The sequence below is a fragment of the Eleutherodactylus coqui genome, chromosome 1 (assembly GCF_035609145.1).
Source record: "Eleutherodactylus coqui strain aEleCoq1 chromosome 1, aEleCoq1.hap1, whole genome shotgun sequence".
Lineage (NCBI taxonomy): Eukaryota > Metazoa > Chordata > Amphibia > Anura > Eleutherodactylidae > Eleutherodactylus > Eleutherodactylus coqui.
This window is the reverse complement of record NC_089837.1, coordinates 360,085,533-360,112,801: the sequence shown is the minus strand read 5'-3', so window position 1 is coordinate 360,112,801 and position 27,269 is coordinate 360,085,533. Positions and strand designations below refer to the sequence as shown.

Genomic DNA, 27,269 nt, shown 5'->3' with positions numbered 1-27,269 from the left:
AACCATGTACAAGATTCCAGTATTGGCTGTGTGTAGGATTCCTCTTTGAACAACCATGAAAGAAATACTATAGATAATTTTAACCATGATTATAGCATCTACTGTATTAGCTACAAAGCCAGCACTAGACTAAAACTATTGAAAGATCTTAAACAAATGGGTAGATCAAGCCTTGTAACAATGACTGGGAACATAAGCCAAAGCCAGAATCTTCTCAGAAGGGAAATCTGACCATGTACAGACAGACTGTTTCGGGGTTTTTGCCCCTCATCTGTGTGCAGTCGGTTGCTGGCTTGGCTAGGTGAGAGGCCTATGATGTGGATCATATATGTCTCCTCACACCTTCTAGGTGCTCTCCCTAAAGAGAAACCATAACCTCCCTGAAAGATCTTGTAATAAGCTTTAACGAGACTAAAACACCCATGTGTTTAAGCACTTAGAATGATTTAACTTCTCAAATTCTGTCCAACTTGACTTCTGTCTGCATATCCTAATCTTCCAGATGACCCCCAAACCTTGGCTGTGAACATGAACTTTTTCATCTCTGATACTCTAACTAGCTACTCGCACTTTGCTAGTAGTTTGGCCGGGATTTCTCTTCCACATGTTCCACCCCTCTTATTTTATCGGAGTTATGTATATCTGCTTTCTATCATATGTTGGCAATGTTAAGTTCAGAATTATGTATAGCATCAATCCTATTTGATGTCAAACAAATATTTATGTTTTTTCAGTGGCTCCTAGAAATCTGATGTCTTATGCAACATGATGTAACTATTTTTATATTAACTTAATTTCACCTTTCCTTTTACAGAAATGCATCCTACTGTGTTGAAATCTCACTGTCCCTCAACGTCATGAATGACACACCGACATCCTTCCCTTATCTTAAATATGAACAAATTGCTTTAGAAAACACAGAGTTTAGGATGACTTGTCCCGCTTTGCCAGATTTTACAAAAGATCATATGAATATGAAGATAAATTGGTTTAAGGTATGATGCTAAAATGGTCACTAACTTTTTAAACAACTTTTGCTTATATGAGAGCCAGTGTTATTACCTTTGCAATTTACCTCATTTGCCTAAAATGCTATATTTGTGCTTAAAAATCACCCTAAATATTTGGCCATTAGGGATCTCACTTCCTCCGAACTTACTGTCCACAGCCTGCTGTCAAGTGTATGACAGGAGACCTGTTAATGGCAGAACAGGAAATGGAGGAGGGACATAAATTATTGTGCTCATTAAGATGTATAGAAAGCAGAGAGGTGGGTGAAGAAAGAAGAAACTATTTATACAGACACTGCCTACAGCTAATGCTGTCTATTGTGTCTAACTACTGAAATCACATATCCACTGGTCAGTGCAATTGGGCCGTTGCTGCTGCCGGTGGCCCCACTAAAAGCAATGGCCTGCCAGCAACCCCTGCAGTGATTTTCGGGGAAGGGCATTAAATATAAGCCCTTCCCTGAAAATTATCCCTAGCTGTAGTAAAAAATATATACTCATCTGTCCGCCGCTGCCGGGGCTCAGGCATGTCTATCAGCCGCTTGTTCTCCCTGCATTTTTAACCCTTTCCAGTCCACTGTCTGACATCTGAAGACATTATGATTTAAGGCTGTACAGCTCCGATGTTGGAAGACGTCCGTCAGGGTTCTCTTACTGTATATTGCCAGCCTCTCATCTGTCGGAGCCTATCCAACATGTCACCTCATGCAGTACTGGCTTTAGCCAGTATATAGCACTGTTGTATAACGGCAGAAAAAGAGTAAGCCCCCTAGGAAAACCAGGATACAATTGGATTGGAAAGGGTTAATCCCCGCCTGCTGAAAAGCTTCAAAGCAGTGCAAGAAAGCAGGAGATTTAAAAAAACTAACCTGTACTGCGCACGTCCGACGGCAAGCCGTGAGGACCATGCGCAGTGCAATGAACCCAGAAGTGGAGGGATCCATGCAGATGTAGCTGCCGGGGAAAACAGGTAAATAGGACTCACTGGCTGCAGGCAAGGTTCCCTGCATGGAATCCGTGCCTGTCCTGGACATGAGGACTTAAGAGTAAATTTGCCCCAATATCGAAGTAGACTAAATGTTTTTTTGTAGCTACTTACTTTTATAACTGAATACGGCATTCTGCTCTATTAACCCACTCACTGCTCATGGACAAGAAGGTCATAGGAAAACTTTATTAATTATTTAACCCCCTTGTTTAAGCTGATCATTCTGATACAGTGTCACTAGAATAATACAGCACATCAATCTTATCAACATAGCTTGAGTTCCTAGCTTTTGGTGACCTCAAGTCACCTGAAACAGAAATCAGAAATGTTCATTTCTCTTCTGATCTCTGTTTATAAATGTATTATGACAAATCAAGGGCGGTTTTCCTCTAGAACTGAACTGCTATACAAGCCGAAAATTACAGGAAATGTTAATACATGTACACGTGTAACCATATTAGAGTCATAAAAAAATCAAAATAATGTTAGGGACACTTTACATGAAATGAGTAGAGATGAGCGAGTATACTCGCTAAGGCACATTACTCGAGCGAGTAGTGCCTTAGCCCAGTATCTCCCCGCTCGTCTCTAAAGATTCGGGGGCCGGCGGCGGGCGGGGAGTGGGGAGGAACGGAGGGGAGCTCTCTCTCTCTCTCTCTCTCCCCCCCCGCTCCCCGCTGCAACTCACCTGTCACCCGCACCGGCCCCCGAATCTTTAGAGACGAGCGGGGAGATACTCGGCTAAGGCACTACTCGCTCGAGTAATGTGCCTTAGCGCGTATACTCACTCATCTCTAGAAATGAGTAAGGGCTCCTGTACATGGGCAATTTTGCACCCGTTTTTGCAACCAGAAATTCAGTTGCAGAAACCGCATCCATTAAAACTTATGGACCGTGTGTGCGTCCGCATTTCCGTCAGGCGAAAAAATACACGACATGCTCTATTTTTGTGCCCATTTGTGCACCTGAGGCCCCACAGGAGTCTACGGAGTCTGCAAATGCGCACTTGTCCCAATGGTAATCGCGTAGAATTTCCACAGCTCAGATGTGTGCGAAGAGACACTAAGAATGCTACTACACAATAAGGGCTTTGACAGATGAACGTATGAGCAAATATGTTTGCTGCAAGGGAGCATATTTGCCTATGAACAAGGTTTGGTGATGGCAATAATATATTGTCATTTTGCGCTCATAATTACCAGTTCACATGCGCGCGTGATACTCTCTTTCTGTGGAACAGAATGGCTAGTACAAACCTAATAAGGCTGTCCGCAGTATCACACCCTCCCCTTTGCTTTTTTGAACCTGCCATGGCAGCTTGTTGCATAAAACGCAGAAAGCTAGGGCTCATGAGAACGAACCCATTGAAATCAATTGGTTCTGTTCTTCCCGTTTTGCATGTGTGATATTGACGCGCACAAAAATGTGTGCAAACAGTTTTGTCTGTTTAAGCTCTTATTGCCATAAAAATATTAAGATGTTGCAGTAAAGTTGTATTAGGGCTCCTGCACGCAAGCGTATATATGGTTTTGAGAGCATGACGTGATTGCGCTGTGAATGGAGTGCTATCACGTGTTCACTTGCTGCTTACTGTACTTTTTTCTGCTGCTGGGCCTGTTAATATCGGCATGGGTGTGTTTTTGAATCAACTGAGCAGCCTAATTAGTCCCCGCTGTTATCAATTAAACACAGCAAAATCGCACATTTGTGTATCTGCGCACCCTCCATAGACTCCTATGGTGCCTTGGGTGCGCAAATGACCCCAAATGGAAATGCACGCATAAAAATGCTGAATATGAGGGAACCCATTTAAAACAATGAGTTATATTGTCAGCAAAATGAAGAAGCCCTTAAATACCATTATAGCCAAGGCATTTTTTCTACTGCAATTGCTGTAAAACTGCTTCAAAATGCTGTGATTTTTCTGAAATCGCAACAAAACGGCATTTTGACACCATATTGTGGTAATTATGGTAAAAACGCAAATACTGTTTGCTTTGGATTGTAAAGACGTGATACTCTAATTTTCTGATTGCTATTGTGCATGATTTATCTATGACTTCGTTTGCCTCTTATAACTTTTCCCTGTTGTGCTCACAGTTTAATAAAACCAGTTTATAAAATATTCAACCTCCCCACCCATCTGAATAAGCCCTAAAAAGAGTTTCTCACCCAAAGAAATACTTTCTCATCACCCTGTGCCCAGAATGACTCTAACTGCAGAGTTCTTTCTACAATTACTAATTTGAGGATGTTCTTCTCTCCACCAGTGGATGGCGCTAGTTTGCTTTGTTTTATACAAGTTCCATAGTAGTTCATGAAGCCTGACGGTGCAAAAGTTTTCCTTTTCATGTACTCTGCTCATAAATACCTTACCAACATTTTTAATGGCTTAAAGATAATGAATTAGCTGTTTTCCAGTAATTGTACTGAGTCACAGTTAACATCTCATGTGTAATACATTGTGATTAGAGATGAGCGAACACCAAAATGTTCGGGTGTTCGTTATTCGTAACGAACTTCCCGTGATGCTCGAGGGTTCGTTTCGAACAACGAACCCCATTGAAGTCAATGGGCGACCAGAACATTTTTGTATTTCGCCGATGCTCGCTAAGGTTTTCATGTGTGAAAATCTGGGCAATTCAGGAAAGTGATGGGAATGACACAGTGACGGATAGGGCAGGCGAGGGGCTACATGTTGGGCTGCATCTCAAGTTCCCAGGTCCCACTATTAAGCCACAATACCGGCAAGAGTGGGCCCCCCCCCCTCCCAACAACTTTTACTTCTGAAAAGCCCTCATTAGCATGGCATACCTTTGCTAAGCACCACACTACCTCCAACAAAGCACAATCACTGCCTGCATGACACTCCACTGACACTTCTCCTGGGTTACATGCTGCCCAACCGCCCCCCCTCCCCCCCACAGCGCACACCAAAGTGTCCCTGCGCAGCCTTCAGCTGCCCTCATGCCACACCACGCTCATGTCTATTTAGAATTGCGTCTGCCATGACGAGGGACCGCAGGCACACACTGCAGAGGTTGGCACGGCTAGGCAGCGACCCTCTTTAAAAGTGGCGGAGCGATAGCCCACAATGCTGTACAGAAGCAATGAGAAATAGAATCCTGTGCCACCGCCATCAGGAGCTGCACACGTGGGCATAGCAATGGGGAACCTATGTGCCACACACTATTCATTCTGTCAAGGTGTCTGCATGCCCCAGTCAGACCGGGCTTTTTAATTCATAGACACAGGCAGGTACAACTCCCTATTGTGAAGTCCCTGTCGACCCACAGCATGGGTGGCTCCCTGGAACCCACTGGCGGTACACAGAAATATCCCATTGCATTGCCCAACACAGCTGAGGTAGTAATGTCGTGCTTAATGCAGGTGGGCTTCGGCCCACACTGCATGCCCCAGTCTGACTGGGGTTCTTTATAAGTGTACAGATGTAGTAAAAACTCCGTGTGCACCTACAGCATGGGTGGGTGCCAGGAAGCCACCGGCGGTACATAGAAATATCCCATTGCATTGCCCAACACAGCTGAGGTAGTAATGTTGTGCTTAACCCTTTCCAATCCAATTTGTATATGGTTTTCCTAGGGGGCTTACTCTTTTTCTGCTGTTATACAACGGCGCTATATGCTGGCTAAAGCCAGTACTGCATGAGCTGACACGTAGGATAGGCTCCGACAGCAGAGAGGCTGGCAATATACAGTAAGAGAACCCCGACGGACGTCTACCAACAACGGAGCTGTACAGCCTTAAACCCTAATGTCTTCACAGGTCACACAGTGGACTGGAAAGGGTTAATGCAGGTGGGCTTCGGCCCACACTGCATGCCCCAGTCAGACTGGGGTTCTTTACAAGTGGACACATGTAGGTTTAACTCCCTGTGGACCCACTGCCTGGGTGGGTGCCAGGAAGCCACCGGCGGTACATAGAAATATCCCATTGCATTGCCCAACACAGCTGAGGTAGTAATGTCGTGCGTAATACAGGTGGGCTTCGGCCCACACTGCATGCCCCAGTCAGACGGGTTCTTTAGAAGTGTACAGAAGCATTAAAAACTCAGTGTGCACCTACAGCATGGGTGGCTCCCTGGAACCCACCGGCGGTACACAAAAATATCCCATTGCATTGCCCAACACAGCTGAGGTAGTAATGTCGTGCGTAATGCAGGTGGGCTTCGGCCCACACTGCATGCCCCAGTCAGACTGGGGTTCTTTACAAGTGGACACATGTAGGTTTAACTCCCTGTGGACCCACTGCCTGGGTGGGTGCCAGGAAGCCACCGGCGGTACATAGAAATATCCCATTGCATTGCCCAACACAGCTGAGGTAGTAATGTCGTGCGTAATACAGGTGGGCTTCGGCCCACACTGCATGCCCCAGTCAGACGGGTTCTTTAGAAGTGTACAGAAGTATTAAAAACTCAGTGTGCACCTACAGCATGGGTGGCTCCCTGGAACCCACCGGCGGTACACAAAAATATCCCATTGCATTGCCCAACACAGCTGAGGTAACGTCAGCTGTAATGCAGGTGGGCTAAAAATTAATTTGATTACACTGTAGGCGAGGGCCCACAAAAATTGCTGTATCAACAGTACTAATGTACATCCCAAAAATTGGCCATGGCCAGCCAAGAGGGCAGGTGAAACCCATTAATCGCTTTGGTTAATGTGGCTTAAGTGGTAACTAGGCCTGGAGGCAGCCCAGTGTAACGAAAAATTGGTTCAAGTTAAAGTTCCAATGCTTTTAAGCGCATTGAAACTTATAAAAATTGTTCAGAAAAATTATTTGAGTGAGCCTTGTGGCCCTAAGAAAAATTGCCCGTTCAGCGTGATTACGTGAGGTTTCAGGAGGAGGAGCAGGAGGAGGAGGAGGAGGAATATTAGACACAGATTGATGAAGCAGAAATGTCCCCGTTTTGGATGGTGAGAGAGAACGTAGCTTCCATCCGCGGGTGCAGCCTACGTATTGCTTACGTATCGCTGCTGTCCGCTGGTGGAGAACAGAAGTCTGGCGAAATCCAGCCTTTGTTCATCTTGATGAGTGTTAGCCTGTCGGCACTGTCGGTTGACAAGCGGCTACGCTTATCTGTGATGATTCCCCCAGCCGCACTAAACACCCTCTCCGACAACACGCTAGCCGCAGGACAAGCAAGCACCTCAAGGGCATACAGGGCTAGTTCAGGCCACGTGTCCAGCTTCGACACCCAGTAGTTGTAGGGGGCAGAGGCGTCACCGAGGATGGTCGTGCGATCCGCTACGTACTCCCTCACCATCCTTTTGCAGTGCTCCCGCCGACTCAGCCGTGACTGGGGAGCGGTGACACAGTCTTGGTGGGGAGCCATAAAGCTGGCCAGGCCCTTAAAGACTGTTGCACTGCCTGGGATGTACATGCTGCTCGATCTACGCACATCCCCTGCAACATGGCCCTCGGAACTGCGCCTTCTGCCACTAGCGCTGTCGGCTGGGAATTTTACCATCAGCTTGTCCGCAAGGGTCCTGTGGTATAGCAACACTCTCGAACCCCTTTCCTCTTCGGGAATGAGAGTGGGCAGGTTCTCCTTATACCGTGGATCGAGCAGTGTGTACACCCAGTAATCCGTAGTGGCCAGAATGCGTGCAACGCGAGGGTCACGAGAAAGGCATCCTAACATGAAGTCAGCCATGTGTGCCAGGGTACCTGTACGCAACACATGGCTGTCTTCACTAGGAAGATCACTTTCAGGATCCTCCTCCTCCTCCTCCTCCTCCTCCTCAGGCCATACACGCTGAAAGGATGACAGGCAATCAGCCGGTGTACCGTCAGCAGCGGCCCAAGCTGTCTCTTCCCCCTCCTCCTCATCCTCCTCCTCCTCCTCCTCCTGTACGCGCTGAGAAATAGACAGGAGGGTGCCCTGACTATCCAGCGGCATACTGTCTTCCCCCGCCCCCGTTTCCGAGCGCAAAGCAGCTGCCTTTATGGTTTGCAGGGAATTTCTCAAGATGCATAGCAGAGGAATGGTGACGCTAATGATTGTAGCATCGCCGCTCACCACCTGGGTAGACTCCTCAAAATTACCAAGGACATGGCAGATGTCTGCCAACCAGGCCCACTCTTCTGAAAGGAATTGAGGAGGCTGACTCCCACTGCGCCGCCCATGTTGGAGTTGGTATTCAACTATAGCTCTACGCTGTTCATAGAGCCTGGCCAACATGTGGAGCGTAGAGTTCCACCGTGTGGGCACGTCGCACAGCAGTCGGTGCACTGGCAGCTTAAAGTGATGTTGCAGGGTGCGCAGGGTGGCAGCGTCCGTGTGGGACTTGCGGAAATGTGCGCAGAGCCGGCGCGCCTTTACGAGCAGGTCTGACAAGCGTGGGTAGCTTTTCAGAAACCGCTGAACCACCAAATTAAAGACGTGGGCCAGGCATGGCACGTGCGTGAGGCTGCCGAGCTGCAGAGCCGCCACCAGGTTACGGCCGTTGTCACACACGACCATGCCCGGTTGGAGGCTCAGCGGCGCAAGCCAGCGGTCGGTCTGCTGTGTCAGACCCTGCAGCAGTTCGTGGGCCGTGTGCCTCTTATCGCCTAAGCTGAGTAGTTTCAGCACGGCCTGCTGACGCTTGCCCACCGCTGTGCTGCCACACCGCGCGACACCGACTGCTGGCGACATGCTGCTGCTAACACATCTTGATTGTGAGACAGAGGAGGAGGAGGAGGAGGAGGAGGGTGCTTTAGTGGAGGAAGCATACACCTCCGCAGATACCAGCACCGAGCTGGGGCCCGCAATTCTGGGGGTGGGTAGGACGTGAGCGGTCCCAGGCTCTGACTCTGTCCCAGCCTCCACTAAATTCACCCAATGTGCCGTCAGGGAGATGTAGTGGCCCTGCCCGCCTGTGCTTGTCCACGTGTCCGTAGTTAAGTGGACCGTGGCAGTAACCGCGTTGGTGAGGGCGCGCACAATGTTGCGGGAGACGTGGTCGTGCAGGGCTGGGACGGCACATCGGGAAAAGTAGTGGCGACTGGGAACTGAGTAGCGCGGGGCCGCCGCCTCCATGATACTTTTGAAGGACTCCGTTTCCACAACCCTATACGGCAGCATCTCAAGGCTGATGAATTTTGCGATGCGGATGGTTAACGTTTGAGCGTGCGGGTGCGTGGCGGCGTACTTGCGCTTGCGCTCGAACACTTGCGCAAGCGACGGCTGAACGGTGCGCTGAACTACACTGCTGGATGGGGCCGAGGACAGCGGAGATGAGGGTGTGGGTGCAGGCCATGAGGCGGTAGTGCCTGTGTCCTGAGAGGGGGGTTGCATCTCAGTGGCAGGTTGGGGCACAGGGGGAGAGGCAGGGGTGCAAACCGGAGGCGGTGAACGGCCTTCATCCCACCTTGTGGGGTGCTTGGCCATCATATGTCTGCGCATGCTGGTGGTGGTGAGGCTGTTGGTGTTGGCTCCCCGGCTGAGCTTTGCGCAACAAAGGTTGCACACCACTGTTCGTCGGTCGTCAGGCGTCTCTGTGAAAAACTGCCAGACCTTAGAGCACCTCGGCCTCTGCAGGGTGGCATGGCGCGAGGGGGCGCTTTGGGAAACACTTGGTGGATTATTCGGTCTGGCCCTGCCTCTACCCCTGGCCACCGCACTGCCTCTTGCAACCTGCCCTGCTGATGCCCTTGACTCCCCCTCTGAAGACCTGTCCTCCTGAGTAAGCGTTGCACACCAGGTGGGGTCAGTCACCTCATCGTCCTGCTGCTCTTCCTCCGAATCCTCTGTGCGCTGCTCCCTCGGACTTACTGCCCTTACTACTACCTCACTGCAAGACAACTGTGTCTGATCGTCATCGTCCTCCACAGAAAGTTCTTGAGACAGTTGGCGGAAGTCCCCAGCCTCTTCCCCCGGACCCCGGGAACTTTCGAATGGTTGGGCATCAGTGACGATAAACTCCTCTGGTGGGAGAGGAACCGCTGCTGCCCAATCTAAGCAGGGGCCCGAGAACAGTTCCTGGGAGTGTTCCCGCTCCTGAGCAGGTGTTATTGTAGTGGAGTGAGGAGGCTGGGAGGAAGGAGGAGCAGCAGACAGAGGATTCGGATTGGCAGCAGTGGACGGCGCAGAACTGCGGGTAGACGATAGGTTGCTCGAAGCACTTTCTGCCATCCAGGACAGGACCTGCTCACACTGCTCATTTTCTAATAACCGTCTCCCGCGTGGACCCATTAATTGGGCGATGAATGTGGGGACGCCAGAAACGTGCCTCTCTCCTAATCGCGCAGCAGTCGGCTGCGACACACCTGGATCAGGAGCTTGGCCTGTGCCCACACCCTGACTTGGCCCTCCGCGTCCTCGGCCACGTCCACGTCCACGTCCTCTAGGCTTACCCCTACCCCTCAGCATGCTGTATTACCAGTGATTAGATTTCCCAGGCAGGAAATAAATTGGCGCAAGACTGCAGGCCAAATATAATTTTTGCCCTTTTTGGAAAACGAAAGGCCCCACTGCCTCTAGTGAATGAATAATCTAAGTTTAATAACTGTGCTGTGTCCCTGCTTATGTGTCACAGAACGTGAGGGTAGCAGAGTTATTATAACTCTTGGAGAGCAGGTATTTTTTTTCCCAATTAAGGAAAGCAAATGGCGAACCCAGCAGTAAAGCGTAGCTGGCTGCGTATGATTTAGCAATGTTTTTCACGCAGCTCACACGTCTCCACAGGCGTAAGGACGGACAGAGGCTGGACAAATAGATTTGTTTTCAGTTTTTTCCCACCAACAGGCAGCACTGCGTATATTCAATGAACCTGAGAAGTTTAATAACTGTGCTGTGTCCCTGCTTATGTGTCACAGAACGTGAGGGTAGCAGAGTTATTAACTGTGGCAGAGCAGGTATTTTTTTTCCCAATTAAGGAAAGCAAATGGCGAACCCAGCAGTAAAGCGTAGCTGGCTGCGTATGATTTAGCAATGTTTTTCACGCAGCTCACACGTGTCCACCGCCCGTAAGGACGGACACAGGCTGGACAAATAGATTTGTTTTCAGTTTTTTCCCACCAACAGGCAGCACTGCGTATATTCAATGAACCTGAGAAGTTTAATAACTGTGCTGTGTCCCTGCTTATGTGTCACAGAACGTGAGGGTAGCAGAGTTATTATAACTCTTGGAGAGCAGGTATTTTTTTTCCCAATTAAGGAAAGCAAATGGCGAACCCAGCAGTAAAGCGTAGCTGGCTGCGTATGATTTAGCAATGTTTTTCACGCAGCTCACACGTGTCCACCGCCCGTAAGGACGGACAGAGGCTGGACAAATAGATTTGTTTTCAGTTTTTTCCCACCAACAGGCAGCACTGCGTATATTCAATGAACCTGAGAAGTTTAATAACTGTGCTGTGTCCCTGCTTATGTGTCACAGAACGTGAGGGTAGCAGAGTTATTAACTGTGGCAGAGCAGGTATTTTTTTTCCCACTTAAGGAAAGCAAATGGCGAACCCAGCAGTAAAGCGTAGCTGGCTGCGTATGATTTAGCAATGTTTTTCACGCAGCTCACACGTCTCCACAGGCGTAAGGACGGACACAGGCTGGACAAATAGATTTGTTTTCAGTTTTTTCCCACCAACAGGCAGCACTGCGTATATTCAATGAACCTGAGAAGTTTAATAACTGTGCTGTGTCCCTGCTTATGTGTCACAGAACGTGAGGGTAGCAGAGTTATTATAACTCTTGGAGAGCAGGTATTTTTTTTCCCAATTAAGGAAAGCAAATGGCGAACCCAGCAGTAAAGCGTAGCTGGCTGCGTATGATTTAGCAATGTTTTTCACGCAGCTCACACGTGTCCACCGCCCGTAAGGACGGACACAGGCTGGACAAATAGATTTGTTTTCAGTTTTTTCCCACCAACAGGCAGCACTGCGTATATTCTATGAATAATAACTGTGTTGTGGCCCTGCCTATACAATTCTTTCCCTGCAGTATCAATGGAGGGTGGAATGCTCTGCAGAGGCGATTTTGAGAAGCCCAAAAAAAATGCAGCACAGCCAACAGCAGCCTGGACAGTACTGCACACGGATAAATATGGCCCTAGAAAGGACCGTTGAGGTTCTTGAAGGCTACACTCACTCCTAACACTCTCCCTGCCTATGCAGCACTTCTGTCCCTAATGCCAGGTGCAACGGTCTGCAGAGGCGATTTTGAGAAAAAAAAAATCCCACTGCTAACAGCAGCCAACACACAGCTATCAGTGGCCCTAATAAGGACCTTTGGGGGGTCTTGAAGCCTACACTAACTACCAATTCTTTCCCTACAGCAGCTCCGGTATAAACAGCACTGTCCCTCATCTAACTCACACCGCATCTGAGGCGAGCCGCGGGAGGGGCCGACTTTTATATTAGGCGAACACCTGATCTCGCCAGCCACTCACAGCAGGGGGGTGGTATAGGGCTTAAACGTTGCAGGGGGAAGTTGTAATGCCTTCCCTGTCTTTCAATTGGCCAGAAAAGCGCGCTAACGTCTCAGGGAAGGAAGTGAAAGTAACCAGAACACCGCATGGTGTTCGTCACGAATAACGAACATCCCGAACACCCTAATATTCGCACGAATATCAAGCTCGGACGAACGCGTTCGCTCATCTCTAATTGTGATTGATTCACTCCACATTTCTAAGTCCTTCTAGGTGCTTAGTGTATCTGGGTTTACAGGATTTACAATTTTGTATAATGACAGCTTTATGACTTTATGTTACCATTCTGTACTTTCTTCAGAAACAAGCCAAATGTTATTGGCCTACAACTGAAATCCTTTGTGCTACAGTCATATTATCACACGTTAAACAGCTGTCCGGAGTCTAAGGCCCTTTTACAAGGAATAACTAGAGATGAGCGAGCATACTCGCTAAGGATAATTGCTCAATCGAGCATTGTCCTTAGCGAGTATCTCCCCGCTTGGAAGAAAAGGTTCGGCTGTCGGCGCGGGTGACAGGTGAGTTGCAGCCATGAGCAGGGGGTAGCGGGGGGAGAGAGGGAGAGAGAGATCTCCGCTCCGTTCCTCCCCGCTCTCCCCCGCCCGCCGCTGGCAGCCAAATCTTTGCTCCCAAGTGGGCAGGTACTCGCTAAGGACAATGCTCGATTGAGCTATTGCCCTTAGCGAGTATGCTCGCTCATCTCTAGAAATAACTGTTGATCATAGGAGCGCCTGACAGTTCGGGTGAGAATCTTGCCTCTACAGCACCACCTACTAGACAGCGGCATTCCTGCAAGTCAATGTCAGATCTTTGAACAAGAAGAATATAATCAGCGAAAATATACGCTGCAGCGTGGAAATCCCCAAAAATAGAGTACATGTAACATATTTTTTTGCATGACAGAAATGCGGATGCAAAAACACTCATTTTGAGGGAACCCATTGAAATCAATGAGTTCTATTGTCTGCAGTATCTGCAAGTGATTTTGTGCATGCGAAACGTGTGCAAAATCGCCCGTGTGTAGGAGCCCTAAGAGTGCTCTCACATGGGTTAAATTATTCCGCATTGCAAGACGCAGCTTAAGCTGCCGCTGAGAAATTCTGCACCACTATCTGTGGATCTTGATGCAGAATTGCTGGCAGATATAAGCTATTTTCAATTCTGCATCAAAATCCGAAAGGAGCGTAGTGGATTTTGGGGCAGAATTTACTGCATGTTGCGATGCCTCTTTCAGGCTATTTTCGATTGTGTAAGAAGAACAAAAAAAGCCCCTGGATTTTCACCTTTAGGCCTCTTTCACACAAGCGTTAATATCGTGGCAATAAAGTCGCAACCATCTGAGCTGGAAATCGCATGAACGATGATTTGCCGCGACCGAGTTACGACTATTATTCATGATTTTTTTCATCAATATATGCAGCCAGCTGTGGCATATTGCAGGAAAAATACACCACAGCTCCTAAATCCCTCGGTCAACAGAACTTCTAGTTATCACTTTTAAATACCTCACTAGAGACACCTATCAGTGTTTAGCAGTGCTAGTCGCAGCTAAACTCCCTCCCCTTCCCTTTTCTGATGGCTCCCATAGACTCTCATAGGAGTCTATGGAGCCTCCAGCATTGTGTCGGTCCACAGATAGGGCAAGACCTATATTTTTGCGTAGAAAGAAATTTTAGTAGCTGAAATCACGCCCTTATGTGCTATATTTTTCAATCTAATATATTTGCTCCCCAAAAAATCATTCGTCTGAATTAATCTATAGGAAACCATTGGTTCTGATGGTCGCGTTATATCATTCATGTGAATAAGGCATTATAGAGTTGAAGACTGGTATTCCTTGGGCTCACCAGAGGCTCTTGGCCCACCAGAGGTACTCTGGTGGATGAGTCCAACCTTAGCCTTAAACGCTGTCCAGGACTAGAAAAAAGGTCTGCTGGGTCAAATGAAAGATTGAACTGCAATACTAAATACATCCCATAGACAAGAGTGGCACTACTTCAGGAGTAAAAAATATACTTTTTTCATCTAATCCAGGACAACCCTTTTAACCCCAACAAGAAGGTGCTGACTGCAAGGTACCTCCATGTTGCAGTGCCTAGAATAGTCCTAAACCAGTGTCAGTTGTCAGCATACACAGCAACCTGAAGGGCTGTAGTCATGGGTAAAGCAACACTTGAGCCGAAAGTCAGAGATAATGTAATGCATAGTATGGAAATCAAGATGATAAACTCAACAATTGTTATATACAATAATACAGAAAAGTAATATATGGACATGTCTCTTCTTTTATCAGGATGGACAACCTTTGCTTAATGACAGCTCTAAGTACAGATACTTTGACGAGACCACATATCTATTGATAAATGATGTATGTCATGGGGATGAAGCCTATTACAAATGTCAATTAACATTTTCCCTCGAGAATACAGATTACACCATTTCAAGGATTATCCAACTTCGGATTATTGGTAATTGCTCATTTAAGAACTGTGTAATGCAAATACTAACCACACTGATTAGCATACAGGAAATGCCCTGTACAAGCTGTGCTTGAAAGAAGAACTGAACTTGTCATTTTGACCTAATTTTTTTCCAGGTTGTACAATTATTGCATTATCTGACTGTTTCCTAATTTGCTTTGTAACAGTTTTATTCTCTTGATTTTCATAGATCAACGGAGGAACCAACAACCTGTCATTTTGAATCCTAATCCCAAGACAATAGCATCTGCTATAGGTATAATACATCTGCCCTAGGATATCATAGATGACCTATAAATACAAGAGCAAACACTATCCATGGTGTATACAAAGAACACATTAACAAGCAAACATACAAAAGAATGCACCACTCAAAATTAAAGCAAATCTCAATTTAAGGGTGGTTTCAGATGGCAGTATGCACAAGTACGCTCGCTGTTTCGGAGCATAGATGGGCATAAACAGCTTTTTTTTGGTCTTCTCCGGCTTTCCAAGTTCCACACCATAGCGCAGGAGTTTGAAAAAAAAAAACTAGAAAGATATGTCCTACCCTCTCTTTCCCACACATAGTATTAACTGTACGGCGAGAATCCCGCTAGTGAAAACGAAACCATTGAAAGCAATGGTTATGCTGTGTCATGTTATGCGGCCGTATAACAGGATAAAAACACATTCATTTGTTTAAGCCGTAATAAAGATATAAAGTTACTAGAGATGAGCGAGCATGCGCGGATAAAGCAGTTGCTCGAGCGAGCATCGCTCTTCTCGAGTAACTGCTTACTAGTCCGAGCAGGCCCGGGGGGGGGGGGGGGGTGTTGGGGGTGAGTGGTGCGCTGCAGGGGGTAGCGGGGGGAGAGAGACCTCTCTCTCACTCTCCCTCCCCCCGCTCACCCCTGCCCCCCACCGCGTCCCCGAGCCTGCTAAGCAGTTACTCCAGAAGACTGATGCTCGCTCTAGTAACTGCCTTATCCGAGAGTGCTCGCTCATCTCTAAAAGTTACAATACAAGACAAAAGGCATCCACTAGAGCAGCAAACCATTGAGTAAAGTCATGTGAAGACAGTCATATTATACTCTCATAATGTGTACAAGTCCATTGTAAGTGTAAAAGGTACTATGTATCCTCACTGTTATGTCATGCAAAAGGCTGCGATGACTTCTAGGTCTGTATGATACTCTGTTATTTAATGTTTGACAAGTATATTTTCATATTGTACAAGGTTCCAAGTTAATCATCCCATGCAAGGTTTTTGCAGGCCATGATGATGGTGACCTCATGGTTTGGTGGACGGCAAATGACTCTTTTGTGGATGATTACTCAAAAGATCTCCGTGTGACAGAAGGAATGCTACAGTAGGTGAATTTTATTTTATTATAATGAGTTTACATGGCACTTAAAGTGAGCCTTAGGTGGACAAGTAGTAGATGAAAATATACTGTTAGATGAGAGATGCTTGGTGGAGAGGCTCAATGGTGCCTCCAGGACTCCTATGTTTTGTATTGTCCTTATCTAGTCCAATGGACACATTCTTTTGTGGTATGGATATACATAGCTTTTGTTTAATCCCTGCATGGTTCAGGTAGCTGGCTCAAGGTTGACTCAGCCTTCCATCCTTCCGAGGTCGGTAAAATGAGTATCCAGCTTGCTGGGGGGGGGGTAAAAGATGACTGGGGGAGGCAATGGCAAACCACCTCGCAAAAACAGTCTGCCAAGAAAACGTCACAATGTGATGCCTCCCTAGGAGTCAGTCATGACTTGGTGCTTGCACCAGGGGACTTTACCTTTGCCTATCTACTCCGATGGACACATTCTTTCGTGGTAGGGATATACACAGCTCCTGTTGGTAGAAATAGTTGGCATCTAATCATGTACTTGTCTTTGACTGTCAGTTCTCTCTCTCAACTCTCTTTGCCAACTCTCCTTTTGCAATGGTTTTGAAGAGAATGAGATCGGCCTAATGGCACCTGGTCCGTGTGCTGTCCTTTAGTGATAACAGGTTCCTTTCTAAACCGTGATGGTTGGTGCTGTGTGGGGTGCTACTTCATAGCCACTAATTATAGCACTAATCTACGTAGAGTGGGTTTCCAGTCCTGCAAAAATTAAACGAATTGTATATGTGTTATTAAGAAAACCAACTACTCACCTTTAACACATTACTTCCTTGGCAGTGTTTGCTTATACAGCAGTACCCAATGCATTTCTTCCTGCAAAAGCTAGTCACCGGCTACAGAGGTAAAGTCAACAAGGTCGACATGTTACCATTAATAATTGGCTGCCATGGTTACTTGGTGGACCAAAATCAGTCAAATTATAGCTGTTGAACAGCAATCTATTCAAAGTGTTCACCTTGTGTCTGCATTGTTGATCAGCCTAGTTTGCCCACACCCACCTCGTTATTTCAGCAAGGGAAAATAACTCAAATGGTAGCATTGGTGCCATCAAAATGATTTTCTATTGTTTTGTTGGAATGACATGTTATTACTCTGGGAAGACCCAGTATAGAAATGTTTCTAAGGTTTCCTGCATATCCATAATTTTGACAGGTGATGATAGAACTGTAGACCGAGCAAAGTAGGGTGCATTAAGCATGTTTATACTTTTAATACTAGAATGGTTTTGAATTTTTAGTCCAGATTGGCTTATTGCAAATTAAGATCAGTTTCACATCTGCATCGGAACCTCTGGCCAGGGGGTCCATCACAGATCTGACTCAAAATACCTGGAAGAAAAAGCGTTGCATGCAGTGCATTTCCTTCAGTCCAAAAGCTGGGCAGCTGGGTGGAAAGCGACCAGACCTCATTATAATCAATGGGTCCACCCAGCGCTGCTCAGTTCCGTCCAGAGATGGAACCGTTCGGTTGCGGGGATTCCCTTTTCCTGCTCCCCGAATGGAACAGGAAAGCGGAACTCCCAGTGCAGATGTGAAACCACCCTTATATGTTTTATTGAATGCCATTTATTTTAGGATTATGTATTAAATATTTTTTCAATCACATATATTAGATTGTTGCTTCTTTTTGCAGGATGAACCTGATGCCAGGATCAATTATTACAAGTATACGTTATATAAAATTTTAACCTAAATAACACATTTATATTTAGATTCGGGTGATACCTAATGTAGCAACTGGCATGCTATTGAATCTCTCTTCTATATTACCTTGCTGATAAAGGAAGAATGTATTAGATCAATCTTCAGACTTTTATGAGAGTGAATCACCACCATCATTGGTATCCCAGAGATGTCATTTTGCTGTACTTCTCACAGAATCCTTGCTTTCTACCAATAATCATGTAAATATTTCTTCTTACTAGAGAAACTACAGAGGCTGATGGCCAGTACTTTGAATTGCCATTGATTTTTGAACGGATTGCAGAGGAGGATTTTAGTACTGACTTTAAATGTGTAGCACTTAATGACTATGGCCAAGAAGTTCTGCCAACACAAATAAAACAAGCAGGTAATAATAATTCTAATGTACTTTATGTGACATTTGAGTTAAAAATACCAATGCAATACTTTTTGTCAAGAGACATAATTATAGATATATAGATTACCCATCAAATTTTCAAGACCCCTATAAATGATTGAATGGCTGTGATTGGTCCCTGCGCTCAGCCAATTAGAGACAGAGCTTCCAGGAGGTAGGGACTTTGAAATCCCCGGCCAGAAGAAATGATTCAGAAGACTTTCGGGGAGAAGATGCGTCAGAGCCCCAACAGCGCTGCTTGGTGATGTATTTTATGTATTTTTTTCCATCAGCTAAGGAATATATTTAGGGAAGGGCTTATATTTCAAGCACTTCCCCCAAAATCCCTGCGGGGGGTTGCCTTCATTCCATTGCTTTCAATGAGGTGGCAGCAGCGCTGGCCCTATTGAAAGCAATGGGATAGCATCACAGTCCTTTCATCCCCGTGGGGAGTCCCATCATCACTGAACACTGTGACAGTGCTGTTATAGTGTTCAGTGATGAGGGGACTTTCGTGGAGCAGCTGCTCCAGTGAAAGGGCAAAGTTTAATTAGAAACTTTGCGCGTATGAAACTTTGCCCTTTCACGCTTTCTCTGCTTATGCGAGGAGCGCATTTTTTTTGCGCACATAGTTTGACCGAGCCCTAATAGTGCATCTGAAGGTCTTCCAAAATGCTTAAAAGGTCAGCACTACTTGTTGTAGCAAAATAATGAAAATAATGTGAAGTTTCACATGACCAGAAGAGAAGAGCAAGCAGCGACCATAAAACAGAGCAACAGAATTTGTATTAATATTTCATTTTGGAGTTCCTTCCTGAAAATTTCTACCCTTATTAATAATATCCGATAATCCAAAATATTTAGTAATGTTGACTAATCATTGTTACTGGGTTCAAGAAATTCTACCAAGGTACTCTAGACGACAATATCAGCAGTTCTGTATAACGCTGGTTTGTTTTGATAGGGTAATACAAAGAATCTATAATTCAGAGAGAACTCTAAACTTTATAGTCTGAAAATTCAAAGCTAGAGCTTCTTGACCAGTTGTTGGTAGCATCGTAATAACCATATTATATTTACTTGATATCATTTTAAATTGTTCAATTTTAAGTTCTGAAACAGAAAATAGTACATGTATTGGCACTTCATTATATATATCCTACAGATTTGGCAAAGTTTAATTTGCCAAATACTATGTTAAACTATAGCACCGAATTTTTTCTTGGCTTTCCAATAGCTTTTGCTGTGTTAAGACAACTTGTGGCAGCAAGTTACAGTACCTGTGTTAGGTTAAAGGGGTTTTCCGTGCCATTAAAAAAAATTAGAAGGGCTTAAAATGAGCTAAAATTGAATACTCACCTATCCCAGCTGCTCTCCGCCCAGTACTGAAGCCTCAGTGCCCGCTGCACAAAACCTGGAAGGAGCGTCAGGCAGTCACATACCATACATTGTGCACATGACCACTCAGCCACTCACTGGCTGAGCGGTTACGTGCGAAATGAACGGCATGTGACTGCCTGCTGCTTTTTCTGAGTTCCATGCGATGGGCAACAGAACTGCAGCTCTGGACGGGGAGTGGCTTGGACATTGTATTGAATATTGAGTATTGAATTTATTTCATTTTAAGCCCTTTTAACTACTTTTTTATGTTATGGATAACCCCTTTAAATTTTGCTACATCGATACCTATGTTTTGCTGTTTAAATCTTATTAAAACAAATCTATGTTGTGGCTGCTGCAAGAGAAAGATTGTGAGGATGCTATTAAAAGAATGTTGTAAATAGATTTCAAGATACATGCTATTCTAATGACTTCCTTTTTCTCCCAGCAATACTTTTTTCAGTATGACCTACAATACAGTTTATTAGAGGGACTTTCCAGTTTTATGTCAATTAAACTTATTTATGGTATAATGAAAAGTTCTTTAACCTTTTATACGTAATACATTAAATCCTGACCATTTTCAAGATCTACCTGTCAGTGAATAGCAACTTTCTTCTTTACATGCAAAGGTTGATCACATCAAATTGACACAGCTGTATGCAGTGCTGGCCTATAGTCACATGATGCCCTGTCCAAAAATTATTAAGAGAACCCCTCCAACCCCTACCAAACACACACAACCATTACAGAAGGAAAAACTAAATGGCTATGTCACCATCGCAAACAATGTTTCTTAAATTGACTAAAGAATGAAAAGTAAAGCAACTATATGAATAACTTACCTATTTTCAATAATTTTTTAATATACTGCCCCCATACAAACCTATATACACACTAGTAGAAAGTCAGACAGCGACTGCAATCTCTCTCTCTCTCTCTCTGTATATATATATATATTCAGAAAAAGTATTCAGTGAAATTAGGACTAATAGTTAGGTGTCAGCTTTTTCTATACACAAAATAATCAGGGCAAACCAATGTAGAGGTCCTATTGTATGTTGCCCCTCTGACCTACTTTTAGAGGCACTGGTGAAATTTTTCAAAAGCCTCTGCAGGGTTTTCTTTTTTCTTAGGGAATCTATTTCAAATATTTCCAGATAAACAACATTCCATTGAGGTTTGTTGTACAGGGTGGCCACAGAAAATTAGCTCGCCACCACACTGTTATGAAAGCTGTCCAAAAGAAAATCGTTTTTTCTCATAGCAAGCAATCACAGTGCAGCTCTCATTTTACACAAATGTCCATTAGCACTTTATCAGTTTCGTTTGCGTGTAAAGGGGCCTCCGGGAGCTGTTTGCAGAGCACAGCATGTGGTCTGAGCTCTACACACAGCTCCTTTGTTCTCACACAGGCTTTCGGCAGAATACAACGTAATCTACGACTCCTGTGCAGAACACAGAGTACAATCACTGTTATCTCTCTCCAGCTGAATGATGGATTTTAAGCTTACCTTAAAATCATCGTTCAGCCGAAGAGTGAATGATGGTAGCGTTTACACGCAACAATTATCGCTCATATGCCATTCTTTGTACGAATTTTGAGCGATAATTAAATGGGCCGTAAGAAATGAAAACTGTGTTGTGATCGGTTGATATGGGCAACAAAGACAGACTTTCTTTTAGTGTATGTAGCAGAAATGGTGCAGATTTTCCTCAGCAGAAAATTATACTAGGATTGGGTCACCGTTACTAGTTGGGTACCACAGGGGCCCTATTCTTTTCTTTTTAATATATTTATTAAAGACCTGGTAGAAGGATTGCACAGTAAAATAGCAAGATTTGCAGATGATACAAAACTATATAAACAGATTAACAAAAGAGAGGACGCAAGGAGATTGCAAGTTTGCAGGTTTAAAATCTGCCTGCTGTTCTGGATCAAAATCTGCAGTAAGACCAGTGGATTTTGGTGTAGAATCCCACAGTTGCGGATTTGGGAGCATATTGCGAGCTAATTCCGGCCTATGTGAAAGGATCCTTAAACAGTGGGATTCCAATGGGTTATAGAGGAGAAAAGCAAGAAAGAATAGTACAGAAAGTGAGGAAGTGATGAAGAGAAAAGGGGCTTGGATGGGATGAGAAATTGACACTAGAGATGAGCGAACACCAAAATGTTCGGGTGTTCGTTATTCGGAACGAACTTCCCGTGATGCTCGAGGGTTCGTTTCGAACAACGAACCCCATTGAAGTCAATGGGCGACCAGAACATTTTTGTATTTCGCCGATGCTCGCTAAGGTTTTCATGTGTGAAAATCTGGGCAATTCAGGAAAGTGATGGGAATGACACAGTGACGGATAGGGCAGGCGAGGGGCTACGTGTTGGGCTGCATCTCAAGTTCACAGGTCCCACTATTAAGCCACAATACCGGCAAGAGTGGGCCCCCCCCTCCCAACAACTTTTACTTCTGAAAAGCCCTCATTAGCATGGCATACCTTTGCTAAGCACCACACTACCTCCAACAAAGCACAATCACTGCCTGCATGACACTCCACTGACACTTCTCCTGGGTTACATGCTGCCCAACCGCCCCCCCTCCCCCCCCACAGCGCACACCAAAGTGTCCCTGGGCAGCCTTCAGCTGCCCTCATGCCACACCACGCTCATGTCTATTTAGAATTGCGTCTGCCATGACGAGGGACCGCAGGCACACACTGCAGAGGTTGGCACGGCTAGGCAGCGACCCTCTTTAAAAGTGGCGGAGCGATAGCCCACAATGCTGTACAGAAGCAATGAGAAATAGAATCCTGTGCCACCGCCATCAGGAGCTGCACACGTGGGCATAGCAATGGGGAACCTATGTGCCACACACTATTCATTCTGTCAAGGTGTCTGCATGCCCCAGTCAGACCGGGCTTTTTAATTCATAGACACAGGCAGGTACAACTCCCTATTGTGAAGTCCCTGTCGACCCACAGCATGGGTGGCTCCCTGGAACCCACCGGCGGTACACAGAAATATCCCATTGCATTGCCCAACACAGCTGAGGTAGTAATGTCGTGCTTAATGCAGGTGGGCTTCGGCCCACACTGCATGCCCCAGTCTGACTGGGGTTCTTTATAAGTGTACAGATGTAGTAAAAACTCCGTGTGCACCTACAGCATGGGTGGGTGCCAGGAAGCCACCGGCGGTACATAGAAATATCCCATTGCATTGCCCAACACAGCTGAGGTAGTAATGTTGTGCTTAACCCTTTCCAATCCAATTTGTATATGGTTTTCCTAGGGGGCTTACTCTTTTTCTGCTGTTATACAACGGCGCTATATGCTGGCTAAAGCCAGTACTGCATGAGCTGACACGTAGGATAGGCTCCGACAGCAGAGAGGCTGGCAATATACAGTAAGAGAACCCCGACGGACGTCTACCAACAACGGAGCTGTACAGCCTTAAACCCTAATGTCTTCACAGGTCACACAGTGGACTGGAAAGGGTTAATGCAGGTGGGTTTCGGCCCACACTGCATGCCCCAGTCAGACTGGGGTTCTTTACAAGTGGACACATGTAGGTTAAACTCCCTGTGGACCCACTGCCTGGGTGGGTGCCAGGAAGCCACCGGCGGTACATAGAAATATCCCATTGCATTGCCCAACACAGCTGAGGTAGTAATGTCGTGCGTAATACAGGTGGGCTTCGGCCCACACTGCATGCCCCAGTCAGACGGGTTCTTTAGAAGTGTACAGATGTATTAAAAACTCAGTGTGCACCTACAGCATGGGTGGCTCCCTGGAACCCACCGGCGGTACACAAAAATATCCCATTGCATTGCCCAACACAGCTGAGGTAATGTCAGCTGTAATGCAGGTGGCCTAAAAATTAATTTGATTACACTGTAGGCGAGGGCCCACAAAAATTGCTGTATCAACAGTACTAATGTACATCCCAAAAATTGGCCATGGCCAGCCAAGAGGGCAGGTGAAACCCATTAATCGCTTTGGTTAATGTGGCTTAAGTGGTAACTAGGCCTGGAGGCAGCCCAGTGTAACGAAAAATTGGTTCAAGTTAAAGTTCCAATGCTTTTAAGCGCATTGAAACTTTTAAAAATTGTTCTGAAAAATTATTTGAGTGAGCCTTGTGGCCCTAAGAAAAATTGCCCGTTCAGCGTGATTACGTGAGGTTTCAGGAGGAGGAGCAGGAGGAGGAGTAGGAGGAATATTAGACACAGATTGATGAAGCAGAAATGTCCCCGTTTTGGATGGTGAGAGAGAACGTAGCTTCCATCCGCGGGTGCAGCCTACGTATTGCTTACGTATCGCTGCTGTCCGCTGGTGGAGAACAGAAGTCTGGGGAAATCCAGCCTTTGTTCATCTTGATGAGTGTTAGCCTGTCGGCACTGTCGGTTGACAAGCGGCTACGCTTATCTGTGATGATTCCCCCAGCCGCACTAAACACCCTCTCCGACAACACGCTAGCCGCAGGACAAGCAAGCACCTCCAGGGCATACAGCGCTAGTTCAGGCCACATGTCCAGCTTCGACACCCAGTAGTTGTAGGGGGCAGAGGCGTCACCAAGGATGGTCGTGCGATCCGCTACGTACTCCCTCACCATCCTTTTACAGTGCTCCCGCCGACTCAGCCGTGACTGGGGAGCGGTGACACAGTCTTGGTGGGGAGCCATAAAGCTGGCCAGGCCCTTAAAGACTGTTGCACTGCCTGGGATGTACATGCTGCTCGATCTACGCACATCCCCTGCTACCTTGCCCTCGGTACTGCGCCTTCTGCCACTAGCGCTGTCGGCTGGGAATTTTACCATCAGCTTGTCCGCAAGGGTCCTGTGGTATAGCAACACTCTCGAACCCCTTTCCTCTTCGGGAATCAGAGTGGGCAGGTTCTCCTTATACCGTGGATCGAGCAGTGTGTACACCCAGTAATCCGTAGTGGCCAGAATGCGTGCAACGCGAGGGTCACGAGAAAGGCATCCTAACATGAAGTCAGCCATGTGTGCCAGGGTACCTGTACGCAACACATGGCTGTCTTCACTAGGAAGATCACTTTCAGGATCCTCCTCCTCCTCCTCCTCCTCCTCAGGCCATACACGCTGAAAGGATGACAGGCAATCAGCCGGTGTACCGTCAGCAGCGGGCCAAGCTGTCTCTTCCCCCTCCTCCTCATCCTCCTCATGCTCCTCCTCCTCCTCCTGTACGCGCTGAGAAATAGACAGGAGGGTGCCCTGACTATCCAGCGGCATACTGTCTTCCCCCGCCCCCGTTTCCGAGCGCAAAGCAGCTGCCTTTATGGTTTGCAGGGAATTTCTCAAGATGCATAGCAGAGGAATGGTGACGCTAATGATTGTAGCATCGCCGCTCACCACCTGGGTAGACTCCTCAAAATTACCAAGGACATGGCAGATGTCTGCCAACCAGGCCCACTCTTCTGAAAGGAATTGAGGAGGCTGACTCCCACTGCGCCGCCCATGTTGGAGTTGGTATTCGACTATAGCTCTACGTTGTTCATAGAGCCTGGCCAACATGTGGAGCGTAGAGTTCCACCGTGTGGGCACGTCGCACAGCAGTCGGTGCACTGGCAGCTTAAAGTGATGTTGCAGGGTGCGCAGGGTGGCAGCGTCCGTGTGGGACTTGCGGAAATGTGCGCAGAGCCGGCGCGCCTTTACGAGCAGGTCTGACAAGCGTGGGTAGCTTTTCAGAAAGCGCTGAACCACCAAATTAAAGACGTGGGCCAGGCATGGCACGTGCGTGAGGCTGCCGAGCTGCAGAGCCGCCACCAGGTTACGGCCGCTGTCACACACGACCATGCCCGGTTGGAGGCTCAGCGGCGCAAGCCAGCGGTCGGTCTGCTGTGTCAGACCCTGCAGCAGTTCGTGGGCCGTGTGCCTCTTATCGCCTAAGCTGAGTAGTTTCAGCACGGCCTGCTGACGCTTGCCCACCGCTGTGCTGCCACACCGCGCGACACCGACTGCTGGCAACATGCTGCTGCTAACACATCTTGATTGCGAGACAGAGGAGGAGGAGGAGGAGGAGGGTGCTTTAGTGGAGGAAGCATACACCTCCGCAGATACCAGCACCGAGCTGGGGCCCGCAATTCTGGGGGTGGGTAGGACGTGAGCGGTCCCGGGCTCTGACTCTGTCCCAGCCTCCACTAAATTCACCCAATGTGCCGTCAGGGAGATGTAGTGGCCCTGCCCGCCTGTGCTTGTCCACGTGTCCGTAGTTAAGTGGACCGTGGCAGTAACCGCGTTGGTGAGGGCGCGCACAATGTTGCGGGAGACGTGGTCGTGCAGGGCTGGGACGGCACATCGGGAAAAGTAGTGGCGACTGGGAACTGAGTAGCGCGGGGCCGCCGCCTCCATGATACTTTTGAAGGACTCAGTTTCCACAACCCTATACGGCAGCATCTCAAGGCTGATGAATTTTGCTATGCGGACGGTTAACGTTTGAGCGTGCGGGTGCGTGGCGGCGTACTTGCGCTTGCGCTCGAACACTTGCGCAAGCGACGGCTGAACGGTGCGCTGAACTACACTGCTGGATGGGGCCGAGGACAGCGGAGATGAGGGTGTGGGTGCAGGCCATGAGGCGGTAGTGCCTGTGTCCTGAGAGGGGGGTTGCATCTCAGTGGCAGGTTGGGGCACAGGGGGAGAGGCAGGGGTGCAAACCGGAGGCGGTGAACGGCCTTCGTCCCACCTTGTGGGGTGCTTGGCCATCATATGTCTGCGCATGGTGGTGAGGCTGTTGGTGTTGGCTCCCCGGCTGAGCTTTGCGCAACAAAGGTTGCACACCACTGTTCGTCGGTCGTCAGGCGTCTCTGTGAAAAACTGCCAGACCTTAGAGCACCTCGGCCTCTGCAGGGTGGCATGGCGCGAGGGGGCGCTTTGGGAAACACTTGGTGGATTATTCGGTCTGGCCCTGCCTCTACCCCTGGCCCTGGCCACCGCACTGCCTCTTGCAACCTGCCCTGCTGATGCCCTTGACTCCCCCTCTGAAGACCTGTCCTCCTGAGTAAGCGTTGCACACCAGGTGGGGTCAGTCACCTCATCGTCCTGCTGCTCTTCCTCCGAATCCTCTGTGCGCTGCTCCCTTGGACTTACTGCCCTTACTACTACCTCACTGCAAGACAACTGTGTCTGATCGTCATCGTCCTCCTCACCCACAGAAAGTTGTTGAGACAGTTGGCGGAAGTCCCCAGCCTCTTCCCTCGGACCCCGGGAACTTTCGAATGGTTGGGCATCAGTGACGATAAACTCCTCTGGTGGGAGAGGAACCGCTGCTGCCCAATCTAAGCAGGGGCCCGAGAACAGTTCCTGGGAGTGTTCCCGCTCCTGAGCAGGTGTCATTGTAGTGGAGTGAGGAGGCTGGGAGGAAGGAGGAGCAGCAGACAGAGGATTCGGATTTGCAGCAGTGGACGGCGCAGAACTGCGTGTTGACGATAGGTTGCTCGAAGCACTTTCTGCCATCCAGGACAGGACCTGCTCACACTGCTCATTTTCTAATAACCGTCTCCCGCGT

General features: G+C 47.4%; 1 protein-coding gene across 1 annotated transcript in view; it reads left to right on the top strand.

The window, feature by feature from the left end:
- The window catches only part of LOC136612350 (interleukin-1 receptor type 2-like), a 50,717-nt gene that overhangs the window by 9,221 nt on the left and 14,227 nt on the right, over positions 1-27,269 (top strand). Inside the window, exons 4-8 of the mRNA XM_066592641.1 lie at positions 815-995; positions 14,719-14,893; positions 15,096-15,161; positions 16,125-16,257; positions 18,221-18,366. Of these exons, the coding sequence (XP_066448738.1) occupies positions 815-995; positions 14,719-14,893; positions 15,096-15,161; positions 16,125-16,257; positions 18,221-18,366 (701 nt within the window). The remainder of the gene's footprint in view (positions 1-814; positions 996-14,718; positions 14,894-15,095; positions 15,162-16,124; positions 16,258-18,220; positions 18,367-27,269) is intronic.